Source organism: Notolabrus celidotus, chromosome 7 (assembly GCF_009762535.1).
Source record: "Notolabrus celidotus isolate fNotCel1 chromosome 7, fNotCel1.pri, whole genome shotgun sequence".
In the NCBI taxonomy this organism is placed as follows: Eukaryota; Metazoa; Chordata; class Actinopteri; order Labriformes; family Labridae; genus Notolabrus; species Notolabrus celidotus.
In genome coordinates this window covers 24,328,263-24,352,156 of record NC_048278.1, presented here as the reverse complement: position 1 = coordinate 24,352,156, position 23,894 = coordinate 24,328,263, and the positions used below count along the sequence as shown (strand labels likewise).

Genomic DNA, 23,894 nt, shown 5'->3' with positions numbered 1-23,894 from the left:
GGATATTCTATTTTTGTTTGATTGATCTTTCTACCTAAAATTTCCATTAGCAATTTTTACTCAATGGATTCTTTAGTTTTGTTTTATCCTTTCGAATGTGCATCAGTCTAAAAATGTTAAACTTTGTAAAAATGTTCTGTCTGAATATACTCTTTTGAGCCATCTGTACAGCATCTTGTTCAGTATTACATATAATTTTTTGGTCGAAAAAGTAGTCGGAATCAAAATTGAATCCAGAACCAACATCAGCTTAGAAAGTACTTAAAATATTAAACTTTTGATTGAAAAAAAGGGGGGAAAACATCAAGGACATCAAGTCAGTGTCTTGAATAATTACTATGATCCTGTCAAAGTCAAGGTCAGAGTTTGATTTAAATCAGTTGACTATCAGTTCATTTCAAGCTGAGTGTTAATGAACCAGCTAAAAATGAAACATTAGAGTCATCAGTTTTACAGCTAATGAGTTTGCTGCTTACTATACAGAAAATGCACACTGAAAATAAAAGACACAGCACTTAATTTCCACACTACAGTGTGATTAAAAAATAACTCATTCAAAACATGCTGTCATAATTTCAAAGTCTACCTTGGTCATCCCAGTTGAAGGTTAGAGTTCAGGGACTAAATTCATGATCAATTAATCTAAATGAGATGTTGTGTCATATATTTGGCTGAGGTTGGTCTTTTACTTTGTATTTCCCTCAGTTATCTGGAATATGATATCCTTGTGACCTCTTGATTGTGACACAAGTCATATCAATAATCAGTAACTTGTTGTTATGATGCTTTCTGACTTTTGACTTATCCACCTTTAATGTTTGAAGACTGTAATTACACACCTGAAGGAGCTCAAGGTTCATCTGTGTATCAAACAGCAGATATACCCCGGCCCTCCTACTGTTGGTAAGGAGCTGTTGGGCTGCTGGATGAAGCACAGCTTGGGACATCCAAGTGACAAAAATGGATGTGGAAAAGGGTGGTCGTCGCTCTAAGGGTTTGAGTACCCTGGAAAAGTGTTTAATATTTCTCTTTGTAGCCATGACTGGCGCCTGCATCGGCCTGGTGGTTGTCTACTTCACTGACAAAAATGACTCTACCCCACACATAGAAGGTGAGTGTGTAAAACACAGAAGATGCCCATCAATGTGTTCCTGAGGTAAAATAACCTTGTTCAACATTGTACTGATAAGGTTTTTGGAACTCTTTTTTCTTTCTTTCTTACTTTTTGAAGGCAGTCCTTCTTAGACAGCCAGACATCACATAAATACTGTAAAAAAGGCAGTTAAATATTAATATGGTGTGGCTTAACATCTCTAGAAAAAGGAGTATCATTAAAGGTTTTTATAAGCAGCTAGAGTGAAAAATGTTGATAAAAAATATAAAGTGAGAGCTTCCTGAGGCGACTGCTTCAGTGACGGAGCAAGACTGAGAAGCATTTTGTCAACTCAGACCTCCAGTCTCCTTGATGAATAACGTCACTATATATGGTTCCATGTATATATGGTCAGTTCTACTCACTGCACAAGACTTGTCTGGGTGACAAATGATGATCTGCATTACAATTTTGAAGTTGCACTTTGGAAGGAAGATATACAACACCAGAAAAAGGAGGAATGATTTGTTTAACGTGTGCTATAACAAATATCAGAGCTTCCATTTTAGCTTTTGTGTTTAGTATCAAAGTTGAGTTTTAAGTGATCTTAAAAATTGTGTTTTTACTTGACAAGCGTTAATCAATGGTTAAAGGCTTGCCGTTGTTCTAAGCCATGCCAGTAGTCCAAAACTTTGGTCCTGATACTGATGATGAGTCTCAAAGACCCCCTTAGGCCACCATCAGATCAAAAATATCTCTGGTATAGGACCAAAGGACTGCAACTAATAACATTAACATCAAACTCTATTGTGTTTTGCATTTACAACTTCAAATGCAAGCAAGCTAAAGATGACGCATACAGAATCGACTTTATACCTACCAGATAGCAGCATGTCGCACTGCCACTGTGTGCACACAGTGCAGCATAAAATTAAGTTGTATGAATTGTAGATATTTAAAGAAATTAGTTAAAATAAGACTATTTTTACCCCTTGCAGGTTCCAATTGCTGGAGAGGGTGTGGGATACAAAAGGCAAAAACTAATACTGTTTTTTATGTAGTATTAGTATTAGTACCATTCTGGAAAGAGGTTGAGAATGCATTAATAAATATTTCTGAGTTAAGTGAACATCTGAAACCAGAAGATTTTTTAGGAATTAATGCAACAATAAGTAAAGCGGACATGTATCTTTTAAACATGTGACTTTCATGAAGCAAGTGACAAGGACATGGAAACAACTAAACCCACCTAAAGTTTAATCATTAACAACAACAGAACAAGCATTAAATGGTGAAAACATTATATTTAAAATTTACAAAAGAGATGACATGCACAAAATCGATAAGATCGACCCTAAATACAAAACAGACTGAGTCTACAGGAACTTATCCCCAAACTAGCAGTAGAAGGCACCAACCCCTCCCACCGCCTTGTTTGTTTTTTCTAGGCTTGATTTAATTATGGGGTAATTCATTTTTATCATTGTAAAATTAATGTTGTGTTTTTGTTATTTTTATGTATATGTTTATAGAAATATAAAACATATGCAATATATTTTAAAGGAACAATCGTTCACAATATTTTTTTTGCTATTGCAATGAAGTAAAGAAACAATATACATTATATGTATAAAAACAGGAAAAACAAGGTTTTGAGAACTAAGTTGTAAAATGCTGAGATTGAAATTGTAACATTAAAGGAATTAAGTCATAATGTTAAGAGAGTAAAGCTTACAAATAATTAATCTAATAGTTAATTTATTTATATTTTAGACCAAATCATAATTTGAGGCTACGGCTGGCCTGCTGTATATGTTATCTTGAAGGGGATTATCAGAAGAGCAGCTGCCCTCGTGCATTAAAATATTGATAATACAAAAGTCTCCTTTTTCTTTTAATGAAGCCTTCATACCTTGCTGTATAGCGTACAAACAATGAATAGAAAACTATGAAAACTGTGTCATTACTACTTATCACACATCCACCAGCTGTAAAGGTTATTACATGGCTGTAATGTGTTCTATCACTACACAGGTGTTTATTCCTCCTCTGCCATCATCTCTGCTGTAACTCATATCAGTTTCCCTCTGTATTCAATAACACCTTATTTCTTAAAGTCTTGAGTAGGATGACACTTCTAGAGAGGGAGAGCTGATGTGTTTGTGCTGCCTTGTTTACTTTGGAAATGAAGAGGGTGAATTGTTTTTGAGTGCATGAGAGGAGTAAAGTGGTTAAATCTCTATCAGCTGAAGCAATTTCTGTGAGCGTCACAGTATTAGAGTCTTCTGCACCTGTCTTTATGACAAGTATGAAGCAGATACAATGTACAACAAGGGCTGATGAGTTTCAGTCGGTTGTCACTAACTGTGTTATTTATTCGTGCATTATTTCAGTTTCTGTGTCCTCATTGTAACGAATGGGAAAAGCAGTCTGTCTTTATGAAGAACATTAAAAGGATCATTGCCCCCCAAAATGAGTTGGCGTGTTTTACATAACAGAAAAACATCACAGTTGTGTTGACAGTTATGTACTGCCTAATGATAAAATGTCATCTATTTTTTTGTTGTGAGACACAGCAGCACTGTGGGCTCAGAAACACAAGCTGTTGCAACCACAAGAGAGGAAAGCCTGTCGCTGCTGTGGATGATGACATACTGTATAATCAATGCTGTTGCCAGGGATTTTCAATTGATTTTAATTTTTCACTGCAAATACCATGTGCCGTTTTTTTAGTCTGTTGGACAGAAAAGGTGTGAATGTTCCAATTTAACCAGCTGTGTTGATGTCTGCACAAATTATACAATCATGTTTATAGTAAAGCCGGGGGCATGGCTCCATGGATGGTTTACAATTCTACAGACTGAAAAGAATCCCAACAACTCCAAGATGGGTTGCACTAAATTTTTGTGTGAACATTCATGGTCCCTGGAAGAGAAATCCTACTCCCATTAATAGCTGTAACTTTCCCTCTGGCATGAATAGCAGGTCAATATTTTTGACATATTCTGTGAAAATATCTCACCCAATTACTCAAGATACTGGTTGCTTTTCAATGAGATGCTTGTACAACACTGAATTTCATCAAAATAGGTTTACATACACTACCAGTCAAAAGTTTGGACACACATTCTCATTCAATGGTTTTTATTTATTTTAATTATTTTGGACATTGTAGATTAATACTGAAGACATCAAAACTATAAAATAATATGTTTTTTCCATAATATAGATTAGTCAAATAGGGCTATCCATTGTGTACTAACCCTACCTCTGAACAACACACCTGATGGTCTCTAACACATTAAGAAGGCAAGTCATTCAACAAATGAACTATTGACAAGGCTCATGTTAATTAGAAACCATTCCAGGAGACCACTTCATGAAGCAGATTGAGAGAATACCAAGAGTGTGCAAAGCTGTCATGAAGGAAAAGGGGGCTACTTTACAGAATCTAAAATATAAAACATATTCTGGTTTGTTTAACACTTTTTTTGTGAATTAAATAATTCCATATATGTTCCTTCATAGTTTTGATGTCTCTGATATTAATCTACAGTGTTTAAAATAATTAAAATAAATACAAACCCTTGAATGAGAAGGTGTTTTCCAAACTTTTGACTAGTAGTGTATATAAATTCTTTACAGAGTGATTGGTAATGCCTTTGTTATTTGTTGAAAATAGTAATTTCTTAATGAAATCCTCAGTTTGGTGCTTAATGGCAACTCCCAGACTGCTAAAATGCTTATCTGTGAGCATTACATTTAAGGGAATCGTAATAACAGTAGGCCTACAAGCAAAGTTGTTTTCAGTTCCCCTTGCATAATGTAACCCTCAACTCATTTAATTCACCGAGGAGATGATAATGGAAGCTTTGTTTGTCTCCTTTTTTCTCTACCTGCTGCCCTATTAGTCATACCTTTGGGGGAAGAAGCTGCTAAGAGTTTGTGTTGTTTATGTAAAGCTGTTATGTGTAGCCTCTGAAGTAAAGCAGGTTGTCTACTATCCGAAAATTGATGTTTTGATCACAGCTCTTCAAATTTGCATGTTAGGTGTGCTTGGCCAAGACAGTGAATCCCAAAACATTCGGCAAATAGGCTTAAGCACTGATAGGCTGGAATAAATATATAGTAAACATGCAGTTCATTGACCTATATTGCTAAAAATGTTACAAGTAACACAGTCATATCCAGTCACAAGTTTCTCCTTTTTCTAATGTTTAACATTTCCAGGGCCGGACTCTGGGTGTGGTGGTCCTCAGGAGCTGTCCGGAGAGTCAGGCACCTTCACCAGCGCTTACTATCCCAGCAGCTACGATAATGGCCAGAGCTGCACCTGGCACATCACTGTGGACCCTGATAAGGTGACACAAATCAGTATCACTGCTCTTTCTCAAACCCAAATCAGCATAATCTGTGTTGTCGCCTTTAAACCGTTATGATAATAAGAAAAAGATAAATAATAACAAACAGCCATTTTCATTATCATTACAATTTCAAGTCACAAACTATGTCGGCAGTCACAATCTGAAAGGAGTACTCCATAGATTTCAAACATCAAAGTATATTTAAGAGTGCTTATGTGGGAAAAAACATGTAAAGGTGATGTGCACAAGGGATTAGAGGTCTGATAGCTTTTATAAGCATAACAAACTGAATCTCGAATAAATCTGTAGTTGGTTTTGCTGCACTGTGGGCAACGTAGGCACAAGGTATTATCAAGAAATTGTTATCAGAATAAAAAAAGATGATATCTTTGATTTTGTTGCATCCATTTGTATATTTCTTAATTAGAGTTAGACATTATTATTAGCTTGCATTAATGAATTCCTAATCTTATAAATGTGATCAAAAAATGAAAGTGCATCACTACAGTAGTATCTGACACAATGGAGAGTAAAGGTAAGATAACAATTGCACAGTTGGGTTCAGAGCTGAAGCAGCTCCATTTTAGGTCTCTGTGTTATTTTTCAGTATGGTCAGCCAGTTTCATTAAAAAAAGAGTTCAATGATTTTTATATATGTTGCATGAAAAGTCACAAAGACAACCAATGAGCAACATTTTTTCTGTAATGGCCTGAAATTCATAATGCTTTCTTATTTTTACACGACGATGCTGATCGAAACACATCCCCCATGTCTCCTTTTCACATTGGGTCTTTTAAGTTGTTCTTGCTTGGTGTCTAATGAGCAGAGTTTGTCACGTAACTGTTGGGGAAACTGTTTTATGTGAGGCCAAGCAGTGGGGGACAGCTGGGATTATTGCAGCAGCAGCTTCTTGGACAGATGGCTGCCTTGTCTCCTCCATTCTCCTCCCAGCTCTCCTCCCCACACCCACAGAAGAAAACAAAATCCTTAATTCTTTTTTCTCTGCTAGCATGACTGCCCCCCTGCCTGCCTATATCTTCCTTTTAGTATCTTTAAACCTACATAGAGAAGCACACTCTTTGTACTGCATCCTTTCACGCACTGACACGCTTGCACATACTCTCACATGTGCACATGCATACGATGGTTCTCTCGCCTCCCCATCAGCAGCTCTTCTCTCTTATCAGCCTCACAGATTTTAAAAAGAAAGGAGACGAAACACTTCATTTTTTCTGCTGCAGGTGATCCATCTTTGGTTTGAGGAGTTTGCTGTGGAAGAAACCCAGCTCTGCACGGCGGACTTGCTCACACTGAGGGACTCTTTGGGCACCATTGGTAAAAAAAATAATTCTCACCTCAATCCCAACCTTGGAGGGAGATGGAAGTGTTTGCAAAGTCATGCCGATTCAAGGTTCATTTTTATTTTGAAAGATCAATAAATAGGAACATCAACTTAGACTCAATACATCACTGTTTCAGTTTACAGAGGCAGCTTTGATGTACTGTCCAAATCAGTCCATCCATCCATGGACAGACTCAGCTAGTGAGCCAGACAGCTCTGCTGGTCCACTGCACACTGCTCTACTTACAGTAACACACTCTGATCCTCTAGTTCCCAAACCAGACAGCAGAGTTTAAAGTGGCACACTTGGTTCCCAATTTTCTTGATCCTCTATTTTTTGTTGTCTGTTAATTATTCAAAGGCAATTAAACCCCTTGGGCTAGCCAGATTGGGCCACACTGAAAAAGGGGTCACATTTGTAAAACCAGTTATGAAGACCTAGTCCTTGGAAAATGACACTCTTAATTATTCACTGGAACAAATGCATGTTAAACAACTTTTAATATGCTAATATCAAGCAGTATAAATAAAATCAGTAATTTCAACAATGCTCAAATAGAAACTTTGTGATCTTCATGAAATGTTTTGTTTTGATAATTAAACCCTGATTTCACTCAGTGGAAATATCTTCACAGAATTTACCATCTCTAAATTAACTGTTTGGTACTTGCAGGTAAATACTGTGGCTACACTAAACCAAAGCCGCTGGTGTCGCTGACAAACCACCTGACGGTGTACTTCGACACCAATGACAGAAAAACAGACCAAGGATTCAAGGCTCATTATAAAGCTGTGGCTCCAAACCTCACACCAGGTAAAAAAAAAAAAGATGAGTGGAAATCCATTTCAGAAAGAAAATTGCCTTGACTCTGGTGTAATGCTGGATGTGTGTCTTACAGTATATGACTGACCTAGAAAGTGCATGCTACAGTAATAGGTGCAGGTTGAAGAGAGGGGTAGGAGAAGGGTAATGAATATGGTGTAGGTGAGTGTTGGATCAGTGTAATTGTGGGTGTCATTGAGGTGTATGTGAAACTGAAGTGCCCTTCATCCCACCTTACAGAAATAGCTGGAGCTGGTGGCTTTCTCCAAGGTGACCAGGGGGATCTGATGACCCCCAGCTTCCCAGAGACCTACATGAATGGAGCACTGTACCAGGTACTATGATATACCAAACAAGGAGACGCAATCAAAGCGGCAATGTGTACGCTACATTGTAATATTTACTTAAATAATACTGGCTAACATCTAATAAAGCACTGCCTTAATCAGCATATCTAGAATAGTAGTTCATAATAATGCACTCATTAACAAAAGTCAAATTAAATATTCAACAGGGGACTCATTCTTTATGGGCAGCATTTGTTACCAGTTAATCCCCTAAAAGTTTATAAGGCAATGTTTTCACATCATAAAATTCACATTTGTGAAAGTGGTTGATTATAGTGACCAACCAAATGAAGAATTATTACCCAACTTTATTCAACATTAGTTCTACTAGCATTTTGACCTCATTGCAATGGGTTTATGCTAACATTAGCATAAATAATTAGCATAAATAATAAACACAAAACCAGCCTTTTTGCAGCTACTTTAATATAAGGGAGCTATTTTTCTCAAATGTGCTTTTCTAGGTCATAAAAATAAATATGTATCAATTTGGATCTGTTTCATTAGCGGATAAAAACTCCTCACAGGAGCTTTAAAATATTTCCACTTCTATACATCATATTGCCGCAATCACAGTTTGTAAAATAAGTCACTCAGGTTTTTAGTGGTCACAATTGCAAAGCTCTGTTTTGAATGTTATTATTGGGTAATGACTTTTTTAGCATTCACATTGGGCCTTATATAACATACAATCAAGGATGTTATAGTTGAAAGTTTCCCTTTATGACATAAATCTGTGCATTTAAATATGATGCTTTTAACAAAGGTGATATTTTTGAAAAATGTGGTATTTACATATAAGCTAAGAGATACTCTGAATACCAAGCTATACCTCTTTATGTTGAGTTTTGTACAATATGTATTACTATTGATGAGACAGTTTTAAACAAGTCTATAGATTTCACATCAGACCTTTCAATAAATCCCTTGGCTGTGGATTTAACAAAGCCACACAGACTTTATTTATGGTCTGGGTTTTTTATTAATGCATCTCATTAAATAAAAGTCAATTTTGATGTCAGGGTCTGCAGGCTGGGTTTGGATGTGGAGTCAAATAGTGTTATTTGCTTGTCATTATGATTCCATCTGGCTGTTTTTGCTTGATAGGCCGCCACCTGTCCAAACAGGAGCAGAATCAGTGATTTGTCTGATTTAAATTGTACAATTTACCGTTGCATTTGTTTCTGTGTTGGGTTAGTGGATGATCACCGTCCCTGAAGGCGAGAGAGTACGTCTTACATTTACCTCCTTTGACCTGGTCCCGGAGGTCTGTGGGGATTTTGTTCAGGTCTATGATGGCGACATAGCTGGATCTTCTTCATTAGGTAATTATTGCATTGCACAGTATGTATTTATGGGAACATGGGGGGGGACACAATTATTGTCAAAGCAGCACTGAGCCTATTATCAACCGTATTATATTATATTTAAGGACTGTTGTGGTCATTGTGATTGCCTCTGTGACTGCTAATCATTTTTAACACTGACTGTAATCCATCTATCAAAGGAAAATTCTGTGGAGGGACGATGCCAAAGCCAGTGGAGTCCAGCAGCAACACAATGGTGGTCCGCTTCAAATCAGACAACACTCTGACCTCTAAAGGGTTCAAAGCTACATTCACCAAGTCCAGCCTTCCACCTGTTGTTGTTCCTACCACTACAGCAAAACCCACCACCACAATGAAACCCATAACCACCAACAAACCCACGTCAAAACCCATCCCTGTAACCACACCAACCATTCCATCTTCCACAACTGCTGGTAAGAACTCTCTCTGATCCAGATTTCATCTTGTTTCATTTTCTGTCCAGAACATAAACACAAACTAGTTATCAGAGACTCATGTTTACCTCTAATTGTCTGTCACAGAGGTCGGTATTTTCATTGGAGTTTCAGGCTTGCTTTTCTTAAAACTTGGCAAAAGAATCTGTCTCTGATTCACAAACAAGCAATAATAAATAGATGATAAAGTTGTAGCACCTGTGTATAGGCCACTGAAAGTAGAGGAAACTAGCTTTCTCAAACATTACTGTAGAAATAAACGTATAGCAGAGATGTTGAAGCTTTTGCCCATCTTTAGCTAGCCATAGCCATGTTTTTACTTAATTCTTATAGATCTTAAAGCATCAATTATCCATTCATATACAGTAGGAATGCACTTGAAATTTTGCGTGTGATACAAGACTGGACTAGTGGTCTTGGTGGAGCTTATGCACTCTCTAAATACCCTTCTAAATACTCAAACTGTAAATCCAGTTTGCCTCTTTGGACTTTTGGAGCCCCCCTACTTAACCTGCATGTACGTATCTTCCTGAATTAAGTTGAAATATACACCATCAGATACATTTGGATACAAGCACCAACACTGATTAATTAAGCTTCTTAAAAAAACACGTCCATCCAAACTCTTATTTTTCTTGGAAGACTTTAGAGATAAATAAGCTACAAACTGTCTTCACTTATCTTTTGAAAGTTAAAGTAGATGCACAATAAGCTCATTATTTATGTGATAATGTTTTCTAACAGGGTTGTTTTCTGGCCAGGGAGAGCTTCTTAAACTCAACTTAACTACTATAAGTCCTTGCACACTTGTCCCAACACAAACACTTCCCTAATGAGCAAGAAAGAATGAATCAACTAGCTCTGTGCGTGGGAGTAAGGAGATTCCCCTCGAGGTTCATTTATTCGTCACTTTATTAAAGCTGTTGGCAGACAGTCTATTTCTCTCCAGTGGCCAATTAAGGTACTACATAATGAGCCTGTTCATGGCGTACATTTGTATACATTACGTGTTTTTCATCCAGCTTTCCTGCTTTTAAAGACAATTTACATAATGAGGTGGGAAAATGATGAATGTTTACTTTCTCTTCTGCTGCACAGGAGATACAGTCATTCTTCAGGGCCGTAAAGGTGTGTTCCAGTCCTTGGGTTTCCCAAATCCATATCCTGCTCATCTACAGAGCTCTTGGAAGATATCTGTGGCTGAAGGGTTCCTTGTAAAGCTGCAGATCACTGACATTGCCATCACGGGAGAGGCTGGACAGTGCAAGGATGACAAACTGATCATCTCAGATCAATACAGCACACTAGGTGAGCTATGATTCAACTTCTTTATCAAATGCATCTAAGATTATTTTAGAAAATCTTTGCCGTTTCTGCTGGAGAAGCAGCCATTGTGATACAAATGTTATAAAATCCCCTTGTTATTGCATTTCAACCACAAAGTAAACACAGCAAACCAGCAAGTAGTTAATATCCATATGCTTAGAATATAACCTGTCAATAAAAATGTGGACTCTGACTCTGTTTGTTGCACATCATTGGACTTGCAGCTCCAGAGCTACAGTGTATTTATAGCTTGATATCTTCCCCCTGCTATAAAACAGTTGATTAGGATCTTCTTTGCAGAGGGCCAAGCAAACTATAAATTACCTCTCCTTATTATTCACTTCAGTGGCTGCAGTGAGGCCGATACAGCTTTATCTATTGCTGAGTTCTCAAGGACTAAAGCTCCGAGGTACAAGCACACGCTCATTGTGAAAGGTGGTGAGAGTGTGCAAGTGGTGCAACCTGTTATTTTCAGGGGGTGTGTGTGTTTCTAGAGAAGAATTAGAAACATACTCTGGCAGCAGATAGGAGAAGCAGGAAGTCTGAAAAGTCATTAGCTTCATAAATCCCTTTAGGCAGTTAACTAAGAAAAGAAGACGGGGAAGAAAATAGCTCACAAATGTACATATACAGCTTTGCCGTTTGCGTTATGCCTTGCCTGGTATGGCAATAAGCATACAGTGGCTGATGTCAGCTAACTTTAGGTAGGTATTTTTGTATAACTGGCGGTAAAAAGTAAGTTTTGTAATGTTTTTAACTTTTATAGCCTTGCCTTAAGCCACTGTTGAGCCGGTAATGAAGAACCAATTGAAAATGACTTGTAAATCTGCAGATCCTTGAAGCCTAAAAAACTATTTACTCATACCTTTCAGAACACAGGTCTTTATGATAAGGTCTTTAGTGAGATTTATTATTTAACCACAATCATCCCCTTGTGATTGTGCATACATCGACTATGACTTTTTAAAAATAACTATGATTCCTTCATTTTGTTAATGACATTTTCTTAAACATAAAATATATAATCTAAAACTTTAAAGGTTAGCGAAAAGTCTCACAACTTTGGGGCGCTGGTTGGCCCAGCTAGCGGCCTACCACCCAAAAACAGAGGCTATAAGCTGTGTTGCAGCAGTTACTGGTTTCACTTCAGGCCAAGACCCTCTGCAGCATGTCTTCTCCCACTCTCTACTCCACACGTGTCCTGTCTCTTTAGCTGTACTATCACATTAAGGCAAAAATGCCTCAAGCATGACTTTAGAAAAAGTCTTACAATTTTATAAAAAATGTAAAAACAAATATGTGTGAGAAAGATTACTAAATGGGTGTTTTGTATGCAACTGCCTCTGAAAATCTGCATGAATTACACCTCAACTGCCTCTGATCACTGAATGTTTTCCAGCGCTTTAATGTAACTGAAGCAAGTTTCTCAGAAAGACAGACAAGAAACAAGTCTGCACAATTATACCTCTTTAGCTGACACTAATTACACACTGATTCACAGTCACATTTATAGTAAAATACAACTGGCGTGTATGAATTCTAATGGTCTCTTCTGATATGGTGTAACTAAAGAAAAACTACAGAGTAGCACAAAATGACATAACTGCAAAAAAAACAACAGCCTTTGAAATCTAACGCTGACAACACAAACATTAAGTTGCTGTTGCACAATCAGAACCATAAATAAGAATAACAGTTACTCAGTCTGACACAAAGTATAATAATATAAATACTTTCTCGATATCTCTTCTTTAGAAGTTGGTTTGGCTACACAAATTAGCATCTTGCATACTTATAGCACAACATATCTGCTAACATTAGCTTCTGCTATCTGTGGTGTTCAAGTACGATAGAAGAAACGCTGTTTCATCTGATATGGTGTTTAGCGGCAGATGAAGTCACACTGTCAGGCAGTAAAGTCACCTCCATTTGTCAGAGTTGTCAGCATCCCCATCCATCAAACACCAACCACACACTCTGCCTCACAAACACACGATAACTTACACCCCACAGTGCTTACATACTTTTACTCTCCCATTAAGCTGCAGTCTTTGAACCATCCCCTTTCTTCTTTTCATTGACCTCTATCTTATCTCTCTTTCCCTCGCCTCTCTCATCCTCAGGCACACACTGTGGCTACATCCTCCCCCCTGTGGTGGTCAGCGCCAGTGACACATTATCTGTCACCTTCCAGTCCGACAGTCGCCTCACAGACCGAGGTTTCTCTGCCAAGTGGGAGGCTGTGTATCCAGAGGATATCACAGGTACCAAGGACACAAACACACATGCACTCAATGCATGGGTGAACACATGCACACACACAGAAAAGAAGGCACACGTGGGGAACTATCTACACTTGAGACACGTTGCTAAAGCAGCTCAACACCTCATTTGGATAAACCATAAAACTTCTCACTCCTCTCCTACATATTTAAAGTATAACACAATGTATAAGTAGTGTTAGTTCAGTGGAAGCACAGGGCAGAGTACAGTGCGAAGGATAAAAAGTGAGATAACACACCTCTATCTTTTTCTTTATCACTCTTATCAGGCACAGAATAAAGTATGAACCCGATTCCAGCTTAGGAGACACATTTCACTTATCATTCCACTTTTCCTGAACTATAAATACATAATGTTTGCAGCACAGAAGAATAGACCTTAAAAACACTGTAGGTTATATGCATTTTAATATAGGTTTATATTTGATAGGTTTAACTGTATTTTCTTTTTTGTAGAATAAAAGAAAAGAAAGTGAAAGCTGTGATACAAAGTTTAACATTTCACTCTGGAATCCAAAATAATGTAATGATTTGCACACACACTGAAAGGCTTTTCTTAATTTGAGTTCTTGGGTAAGTTTATATTTTCCACCACTTTCCTAATGCACAAACTTGCTTTTATGGGTCATTAGTTATTTTTATACTCCAAAAAATCAGCACAATGCTGCGTCATCCTTTTATTGGCTTCATTTTTTCTGTCTCCCTCTTCCTGTTTCAGAGATCCAGGGCTGTGGCTTTTCCTCCAAAGACCCAACAGGAGTCATCAAGTCCTTGAACTGGCCGATGAACTACAAGGCTAACAGTGAGTGCATGTGGAACATCGCTGTGCCTGTTGGGAAAACAATGGCACTGAAGTTCACCCACTTTGATCTGGAAGCCAAAGATACCCAGACATCCAAATGTTACGATAATATTGAGGTGTACGACATCAACGGTGAGACTAACGAGCAGATTCAAAAGCATGGTAAGTGTATTTGAGGAGTTCCAACCCAACTATGTATTCATTGACTGCATTTTGATCCTGAATCTGAAATCTTTGCATCTACACTGTTTATGTTAATGTATCTACACTAATATTGCCTCTGTGTCATGTTACTTCATGTGTAAAAATTGTTCTTTGAATGCACTCTAGGTCCATTCTGTGGGACTACGCTGCCGTCTACCATCCAGACAAAAGGCAACAGGCTGGTGATTCGTTTCCACACAGACTCGTTTACTGAGGCTAAAGGCTTCAGGGCCTACTGGACAACAGACACCAGCCTGCCCCCTCCCACAGAACCCCCTGTTCAGCCAAACCCCTGGGACGACATCCCAATAGGTGAAGCATATCCTTGAACCTGACTGTGGTGTTAAAAGAACATTTCAGGTAGCATGAATCTGAATTTATGCTAATAACAGATGAATCATTGGATCAACTGGTAGTATAATGTGACATGTGTTTATCATACTAATGAACCAACGACAAATTTATACTCCACAGAGCTTTTCCTTTCAATTTCCCTATTTTAAGTAACTGCGCTCCCATTAACCTAATATCCAAACACAGCAGGTGGCACTTCTCAGCACACAGCCTCTAATAAACTTACAGTGCTAGGTACCAAACAGCAGACAGAAGAAGTTTTTCATTATTAAGTTTTATCAAACACTACACGAATAAAGACTAATGGTGGTCACACTAGATATATAAATAAGCATTTATTTAGCTAACAAATCTGCAACTAAATATAACCCAACAACTCTCAATCAGAAGATTGGTGGCTTGATCTAAGCTCCTGCAGCCTACATCTAGTGAGCCCAAAAGTCTTCCCTGTGATATAGCCAGTGCTGTATGAATGTATGTGAATTAGATTAGTTGACGCTGATGGGCACTTCATTTAGCTTCCTCTGCCATCACTGCATGAATGAGGTGTGAATATGTGAATGTGATAGGTCCATTTACATACAAGGTATTGTGTTCAGCTTCTTACATTGCCCCCATGTGGTCAGAAACTCTATTGATGCAGCTTTAACATATGGCAGTGAACATATTTTAATCATTTTAATTTATTTAAAATTCTAAGGCATTTTAAAGCATATAAGGGCGAAGTTCAGGGCAACAGGTATTATGGATGGGCATTTATTCTCTATTTATAGCAATATTATATTGACAGTTATAAATGGCTACAGCCCCAAAAATGATCAGATTTAATAGAACTGCAGTATGCTAAAGTTTGTCTCTCAGGTAAAACAATTTTTGTTTTTTATTATGCTCCAAATGGTAAACATTGTGTTGTATCTATAATGCAGCCTTCCAACAGATTAATCTATTTGGGTTTCTCGATGTTCTGCAATCCTCAGGTTAGGTGTATTTTCCACTACCCACCATAATGAACGTTTACTTTGCAAGAGCTCCTTACAATCTGCAGAGTTCTGCCTAAATATTAAAGCCATTCATGCTAACTCCCACCCTCACAATGTCTTCACACCCCCTTCTCCCATCTCTGCGTTGCTGCACCTAGATGTGTTGTTAAACAAGGTGATATGGCGTTAGCGGGTGTGCTGAGAACACATCGAGTAGTGGTGTAGTGCTACACTTTTCTTCCAAGCAGACTGTCACCCGATTCTCATTCTTCAGCAGGCGATGAGCCCCAGGTGGCCCAGGCTCCTGCCAAGCCAATTGCTGAAATAGAGTTTTATAGATGGACCCTGCTGCCTCTGGGTTATTTCCACCAAGGCTGTGACTAGAGGTTCCCTGTGTGCTGGATGGAGGAAGGAGAGATAGAGGGCTCAAATGTAGGATGAGAGTTACTGGCATAACTTAAATGTCAACTCCTCTGATGATCAGAAGAAATTTATATCTTCATGGGTCAAAATGGTTGGATGTCGAGTAGTCTGGCCTGAAAATTGTGTTTTTTGTAAGAGGACCCATTGTTTGTTGGTAGCAGGAGCATGGCAGTATGCTTGCATGAGGATACAACGAATACAAGGGGATTAGTAAAAGCCAATAACACAGGGGCATTGTCCACAGCCAGCAGTGTCCATCTTTTATGATTGGAACATCATTTAAAAAATTCAAATGACAGCATCAGCGCCTGTGATTTTAAAGCCAAAGACACTGGCTTATCTGTTAGCTCCAGATATGTTCTGTTTATCCAGGCTTTGTTTACACACAAACAATCCAAAAAATAAAACAAATCCTTGCATGCACAGGCTGCCAGAAACAGGATGGATTACAATGGTTTTCTTCTTCTTTTTTTTTTGCTAGAATGGCCCAGTACTTGTGGGAAACCAGCGATTCCCCCTGCTGTTATGTCTCGCATTGTGAACGGAGAGCCAGCCAAGCCGCACTCATGGCCCTGGCAAGTGTCCATGCAGGTGAGAGGCTCATGTTGGAAAAGTAGAGCATTAACAGAAAGATACAAGTTATGAGACAGAATATCTGCTGTTTCAAAAGTTTTCAGATAATCCTGCAGAATGTTTTCATAATATAACATTAAAGAGTAATCTCCGGCCTCTTGAGTAATGTGTATAACTCATATAAACTGTATAACTGACTGCATGGCTACCTGGCTGCCAGTTCTGTATATCTTTTTTCTTATTCATGCAAAAATCTCTGTTAAGTACTTCTGTTTCTCAATGGTTCATTTTCAGGTCTGGCCCGATAGTCGACCAGATCCGGAATTCTTCCACACATGTGGAGGCACTCTAATTCACAAGAACTGGGTCCTTACAGCAGCCCACTGCTTTATGAAGTAAAAAAAAAAAATCTTTTTTTATCAGTATCACACTCTTTACAATAAACCAAAAATGTAGAATTAATCGAGTTGAAGCTTCCACAGATAAATATTTTGTAAGAATTAAGGGCCACGTACAGTCGTCCTGGATCTAAATGCCACTATTTTCCCCAAAAGTTTACCCAAACTCTCTAGAAGAATTCTTACATAACCTCACAGGGCAGTTATTGGTGTCTGTCCTTTTACCCCAGGCTTTTTACAGTGCATGAGTAATGCCTTGTTAGGGATGGCTCAACGCCTTGGCTAATGGTCTACAGTATCCCAAAGAGAGAGAGATGATGGTGCACTATGGAGTCTGTGTGCTATACAGTTTCTCTGCAGTGAGACAGGATGTGCATACACATAGTTATGTGCTGCACAAGTGTGGTGCATGCAGGGTAGACATTTTTTCTATTTTTAAAATAGTAAAATAACCTCGGTGCTGAGATTTTGTTTAACTGTCCTGTTAGTTTCCATTTATGGGACAGTGACAGAGTCATTTATCTCTGTGTTATATTATCACTAAATCAGCTGCTGATTTTTCTACCCAGATATGCTGATGAGCTGCAGCGGTGGCGCATGTGTCTGGGCAAACACAACCTGACCTACACAGAGCCGAGTGAACACTGCTTCGGTGTGACTGGTATCTATCGCCACGAGGGCTTCAAGTATCCCACAGTGCCCACGGTGGAGTTTGACATTGCCCTGGTTAGACTGGATGGGGAGGTGACATCCAGTGATGAGATCTCCTACGCCTGCCTGCCCTCAGAGGAAGAGGTCCTACCAGGGGGCAAGAAGTGCTACGCCACCGGCTGGGGAGACGAGACTGGTACCAGACATGCAGTTCATACACTTTATAATCATTTATTTAACTCTAGTCACACCTTCTCTCAGGTTATCTGAGTCACTGGTATTATAAAATAGACACTTGACACCGAAATATCATTGTTGCATGGTGTGTGTGCCCTCTGCTGGACTAAATGTGCAAATACCTCCTGTGCTTATGCTCCACAGTGTGCAAAGTATTTCATTCTTTTGTGACAATTAGAAATTATTTTATGTGATTCTCAGGTGATTCAATGAATGCTAAAGTAGCAGAGGCTCTTAACCAGGTCGCTTTGCCTGTTGTGCCACATGACACCTGCAAGAGGATGGACTACTGGTGGTTCCAGGTCAAGACCTCCATGATATGCTTAGGATATACCCTGCCTGACGAGCTCAAGTCTGTCTGTCAGGTAAAAACAGTCCTGAGAGGACAGAAGTAATACATCAGTAGTTTTATACCTAAATTATCATCAAAAAGATTACCTTCATGTCCGTTCACAGTGATGTATTTAACACCATGCTTCAAGATGTTTTTGTTGTGACTGCTTGCTTTTACAGGGAGATTCAGGTGGTCCTCTGGTGTGCCAGGATGCTCCTGGTGGTCCTTGGGAAGTTCATGGTATAACCAGCTTTGGCCCCATAGGATGCATTATGAATAAGAAGCCCTCCGTGTTCACCCGCTCCTCAGCCTACCTACCCTGGATCCGAAACGCCATCCGCAGGGACATGTACAATGAGCACAGTATGAATGCAGCTGCTCTTTATTGACCTACTTCATTCAAAAAGTAAATATGGCACAAAAGCAGGTTTTATGGCTGTTTTTCACCCTCTGTCCTCTTTGTGTAGCATCTGGCTGTGGAGGGCCCAAGGACCTGACTGGTATAGAAGGCACAGTGTCCTCGATGGGTTACCCGGGCAGCTATAGCAACAAAGCCAGCTGTCAGTGGAACATCCAGGTGCCCGATGGCAAACTCGTCCACCTACGCTTCCACAATTTCTCCCTGGAGGAGAGCCAGATGTGCCTGAATGACAAAGTCATTCTCAGTGACAGATTAGGAAGTCTAGGTATGTGAATATCTGCTTCCTTATACCTTACGGCCAAAAAATAATTTTCTGACTCATTTACTAGTGTGATAAATGCCTTATCTGCCATTGTCAAACAGATACAGCAGTTACTGTGGTCTCTATGAGGATGTATGACTAAGTTCCAGACTGATTACTTCAATGCAATTACTTAGCTACGTAACCCAACACATAGCCATTAATTACCAGCATAACCCACGCAGCTTTGCCGCCATCAGAGCATCCTGCTGTGTTGTATTGTATTATTGTGAACCCATAATATCAAATAGAAATTAATGGAGCATCTAAGATACACTAATAACACTAGCTTTTAGGACAGTGGTTCTTTAAAGAAGTCCGCTGACAGTCCCCCCATGATCATTTCTCTTTCAGGCAGACACTGCAGCCATGTGCCTCCTAAAGACCTGGTGAGCGATGGAAACACACTTCACATCAGCTTCTCCTCCAATGATAAGGTTGTGGACACAGGCTTCACTGCCACCTGGAAGGCAGTGGATCCAATAGAGGGTAAGACAGGAAAATAGTGTCACTGACAAGATACCAATGTTATAGCCTCCAGGTAAAACCAGTATATTTCATTGTCTGTTTTTCTTTCCTTTTCCCCTTTCTCTCTCTCCATCACATCATCGACACATCTACACATACACGCAGCTCCATGTGGAGGGAGCTTTAGCAGTAATCAGGGTGAAATCATCTCTCCAAACTGGCCCAAGGACTACCAATCTGATTCTGTGTGCACATGGCGTATCACTGCCCCTTCAGCAAAAAGTGTCCAAGTAACCTTCACTCACTTTGAGGTACAGGCTGTGAACACATTAGGGAACTGTGTGGACTACGTGGAGATCTTCAATGGACAAAGCATGACATCAATGGGTTGGTTTTTATACAAAAAGCGTTTTGCTTCCATTTTCTGTTATCAGATTTCTCCTCTACTAAAACTTGTTTACTTTTTGTTTCTGTAGGTCGATTCTGCGGCTTTGCCCCTCCACCCACCCTCACCATACAGGGCGACACAGTTGTCATCCGCTTTATTAGTAATGGAGACAATCAAGAGGCAGGCTTTCGTGGTTACTGGACCACTGATGCTGGTGTGATTCCAACTTTACTTCCCCCTCCTGCAAACCCATGGGATAACATCACTATCGGTGGGTGCAGGCTTGATTTCTTTCTTTTGGGTCTCATGTGGGGTCCAAGTTTACAAATTGAAACTGTAGAGAGATCAGAAAATGGATTATCTGATTTCTGCTTTAAAAAAATGTTGTGATGCTGGTCCTATTTAAATACAGGTTGAATGAATATTCATCAATAAAAGCTTACTTATAAAAAGCTGAATGTGCATTTTTCTCTTCCTAGACTGGCCAGTAAATTGTGGGAACCCAGAAGTGAAACCCAAAACAGGTACCACAAGGGTGGTTAATGGAGAAGAGGCGATCCCCCATTCCTGGCCCTGGCAAGTGTCCATGCAGGTAAAGTCAGCTCCTGTTTCTCTATGAGCTATATTTTAAATGAGAGGTGCTTCATTGAAAAAATAATAATAAAACTTGACTCTCAGGCTTCACCACTGAACCCAATACCTTACATGCATGGCTGTGGAGGTTCTTTGATTCATGAGGAATGGGTCCTGACTGCTGCTCACTGTTTCATGTTGTAAGTTATAACCACAGCACATACCACTTTGAAAGCTCATACTCCTTTATATTCGATCTTATCAATGTTTTTTTTGCAACAATATACATCAAATGACAATGTTAGAGCACCGTGACAGTGTGCATTGATTGTAAAAACCTTCGAAACATTATTATAAATCTGAGCTCCCCTTGACTGTACAGTGATTTATATGAAGTGTCAGCTAGTTTTTTTTTTACTGTCCACCTGCAAAATCACTGTACTGGTTCACCTTTACTGCTCTAAGTGTAGAATTTTAAGCAAAATGACAGTACACAGCCTAGATTGTACTATACAGCAGACACATTTAGCAACTAGCAGGAGGATATATGTAGCCACTTACCTGGAAGGTTTTTTTTTTAATGCTAAACCCAAATGAGACAAAACAACAATCCAATTCTAAAAGCATATGCAAAAACTTAAATGTATCTTGGGCTGTTTGAAAGTATTTGAGTTAGCCATTATCCCTACATTTGACACTCCTTTCATATCAGTGAGGTCAATTGCAAAAAACTTCCATTCATAAGCACCAGAGCTAACAGCCGCAAGCAAATTAGTGTGACAATATTTGTCTACAGAGAGTCTGTGGTAATTACTGTGAAGAACTAAAGTGGGTGGTCATGGTCAGTTCTCACAGGAACCATGGCAATAATTTCCTTCTTGTTTGGGTTGAAGATTACAATAGTTTGTAAATTCAATCTGATGATAGTTTGATGTTTTTAAAGTTGTATTACAATTAGGAGTTCAGTAAGTCCATGGCTGTTCAGGAACAAACTCAAAGTAAAGCACACTTTTTCCTATGAATGGAGACAGGTTAAGAAACAGTGGTATATAATCTGGAAGAGCTGCTATTGATGGTTGCCTCCATCGGGGTGGGCTTTAGTTTTCATGAAAACTAAACTAAAAACTAAAGACAGATTTTTCAAGTTTAGGGTAAACCTGTAGTGTAAACCATTAGAAAGTTAGTAGAACAACTAATCTAAAAAAATGTAATATAAGGTTCTAATCTTTGCCTTCAAACTGCCTGTTTTCCAGCCCACTGAATAACCCCTCCTACTGGCGAATGTGTTTGGGAAAGCACCACATGAACTCCTCTATGGATGTTCCCTCAGCAGAGGAATGCTTCAAAGTGGATGGTATCATCCGCCACGAGGGATTTGTCTATGAGGAAGATAACACTGACATCACCAATGACGTAGCTCTGGTGCATTTGACCAAGCCTGTCAACATGACGAGGGAGATCAGCCCCATCTGTATGCCTAAACCTGGGGCTGTGATGCCCGCTGGGAAACCCTGCTTTGTCACCGGCTGGGGAGACGAGAAAGGTACACAAAAGGCAACTGCAGTTGTATAATTTAAAAGTCCATATTGACCATCTTCACAGGACGATCATTTTCCTCTTATTTCACACTTGGGGTGAAAAGCTAAAATGCAAGCATGGATTTGTAAGTAGCTAGCCAGTGTAAGACAGTCTTAAAGAAATAGTAAATTGTCATACATTTCTTGATAATGAACAACTAAAAAGACAACTGATTGAAATATTTATAAGGGAGCAATCAACCATCAGCGCCTTTGCAATAGTGATATGTAACACTCCGAAATGGTAATATACTTTCAGCCACTGCTTTGAATAAGACTACAATAGCTTTTAAGTGGCTTAATGCACTAATAGCACTTTGAGATTTGTTCAGTATGTAAAGTGCGTGATAAATAAAATGCATTATTATTATTATTATTATTATTATTATTATTATTATTATTATTATTATTATTATTATTATTATTATTAATGCTAACCTTGGCTGTTGTTTGGCTACAATTAAACAGAATCTTACAAAATGCAAGCAAACATTTTGCAGTCTAGGAATTAAATGCCTTTTGAAATTTTCATATGTAACACAAGCAAATAGTAATCCTAGCTTTCCACCAATTCTTAGATTAGGGTTATAATAGCTAGTCAGTGGCTAAATGCTCACATTAGAGGTTATGTGACTTGCAAAAGGGTTTTTAATAGAGCCATTGTAACTTGGAATATGGCCAGATTTCCCTGCAGATTTTTCAGTCAAAGGTCTTCAGTTGATGATCAATAGAGAAGCTGAAAATGATACCTGATTTACAGGACCCATGTGCACCTTTGTGTCTAGGCTTATTCCAACAATGTAAACCTTTTCTTTTTGTTTCTATCATAGGTAACCTGTTCCCAAAAGTTGCAGAGAAGCTAAACCAAGCAGCCCTCCCTATTGTTGACTTCGAGACCTGCAGCAAACCGGCGTACTGGTGGTACACCCTCAGGCCCTCCATGATCTGTGCTGGCTATGAGTCTCCAGATGAGCTCAAGTCAGCCTGCCAGGTAAAAGAAACACATGCTACGACTACTGTAAAAACTGACACAATGGAATTTTTATGAAGATATTGTCAAGTCTTCATAGTGTTTCTCACTCCTCATTTTGTGCGTGCATTGCATCACTTGATTGGGTGGTCTATTACATAACTCCCTCAAAACCTGTTTTGTTTGTGATCAGTCAACCTTGATCACTAATGGCTGCCTGGTTTCTGCCGTAATTGGGCAGAAGAACACAGGAGCATCTTTGTTTGTCATAACAAATAAGCATGGACATGAGGAGATTTAAAAGGGAAAAGGGATCCAAAACTCGTGGCTTTCGAATCGCGACAGAGCTTTGATAAACCCAATGTCGACATTTCCCTCCCTCAACAAAACACACATCCATTTGATAAAGAGTGACCTTCATAATTTCCATGTTACACAGATGATTTATGGTGGCTGTCAAAATTCAGCGATCAGCAATACATCTTCCTCTCTAGACAGTGAACCTTTGGTAATATCCTTATCTTGCTTATCACAGGGTGACTCTGGCGGTCCTTTCGCCTGTGCAACAGGAGAATCTAACACAACCTGGGAAGTACACGGAATTGTCAGCTTTGGACCTCAAGGCTGCATCAGAGACAAGAAACCCTCAGTATTCACCCGTGTCTCTGCCTTTAATGACTGGATCAATGACAACATCAAGAAGTTTATTTTTGAGAGTGATGTAACCAACTAATGTTCAAGTTTTGAATTAAAGCTTGTATGTTTACTACAAATTTCTGTTTTTTATTCTTTTCTGACCAAGGCTTTGTGGGCATATATTCAGGGTTGTTCTCTGCTATAGTATTTTACATATCTTCAGGAAGGGAGAGATGGTATCTG

General features: G+C 39.0%; 1 protein-coding gene across 1 annotated transcript; it reads left to right on the top strand.

Annotated features, from left to right (window-relative positions):
* The first annotated feature begins 960 nt into the window (after nucleotides 1-960).
* On the top strand, nucleotides 961-23,777 carry zgc:154142 (uncharacterized protein LOC555481 homolog). The gene is made up of 25 exons (XM_034687345.1): nucleotides 961-1,111; nucleotides 5,324-5,454; nucleotides 6,700-6,793; nucleotides 7,474-7,614; nucleotides 7,864-7,958; nucleotides 9,169-9,295; nucleotides 9,478-9,732; nucleotides 10,852-11,061; nucleotides 13,203-13,343; nucleotides 14,080-14,325; nucleotides 14,494-14,679; nucleotides 16,606-16,715; nucleotides 16,992-17,092; nucleotides 17,665-17,942; nucleotides 18,185-18,348; nucleotides 18,497-18,680; nucleotides 18,785-19,003; nucleotides 19,394-19,528; nucleotides 19,673-19,894; nucleotides 19,984-20,166; nucleotides 20,375-20,487; nucleotides 20,574-20,668; nucleotides 21,722-22,011; nucleotides 22,876-23,036; nucleotides 23,551-23,777. Exons 1-25 carry the CDS (start codon nucleotides 961-963, stop codon nucleotides 23,746-23,748), a joined length of 4,230 nt encoding a protein of 1,409 aa, XP_034543236.1. The 3' UTR covers nucleotides 23,749-23,777.
* Nucleotides 23,778-23,894: the final 117 nt, after the last annotated feature.

Excerpts from the sequence above, each read along its gene's own strand:
- zgc:154142 (XM_034687345.1), top strand. The coding sequence starts at position 961 with ATGGATGTGGAAAAGGGTGGTCGTCGCTCTAAGGGTTTGAGTACCCTG. Across the intron at positions 18,681-18,784 it reads GGACATGTACAATGAGCACA|CATCTGGCTGTGGAGGGCCC; the intron begins GTATGAATGCAG and ends CTCTTTGTGTAG. Across the intron at positions 19,895-19,983 it reads ACAAAGCATGACATCAATGG|GTCGATTCTGCGGCTTTGCC; the intron begins GTTGGTTTTTAT and ends TTGTTTCTGTAG.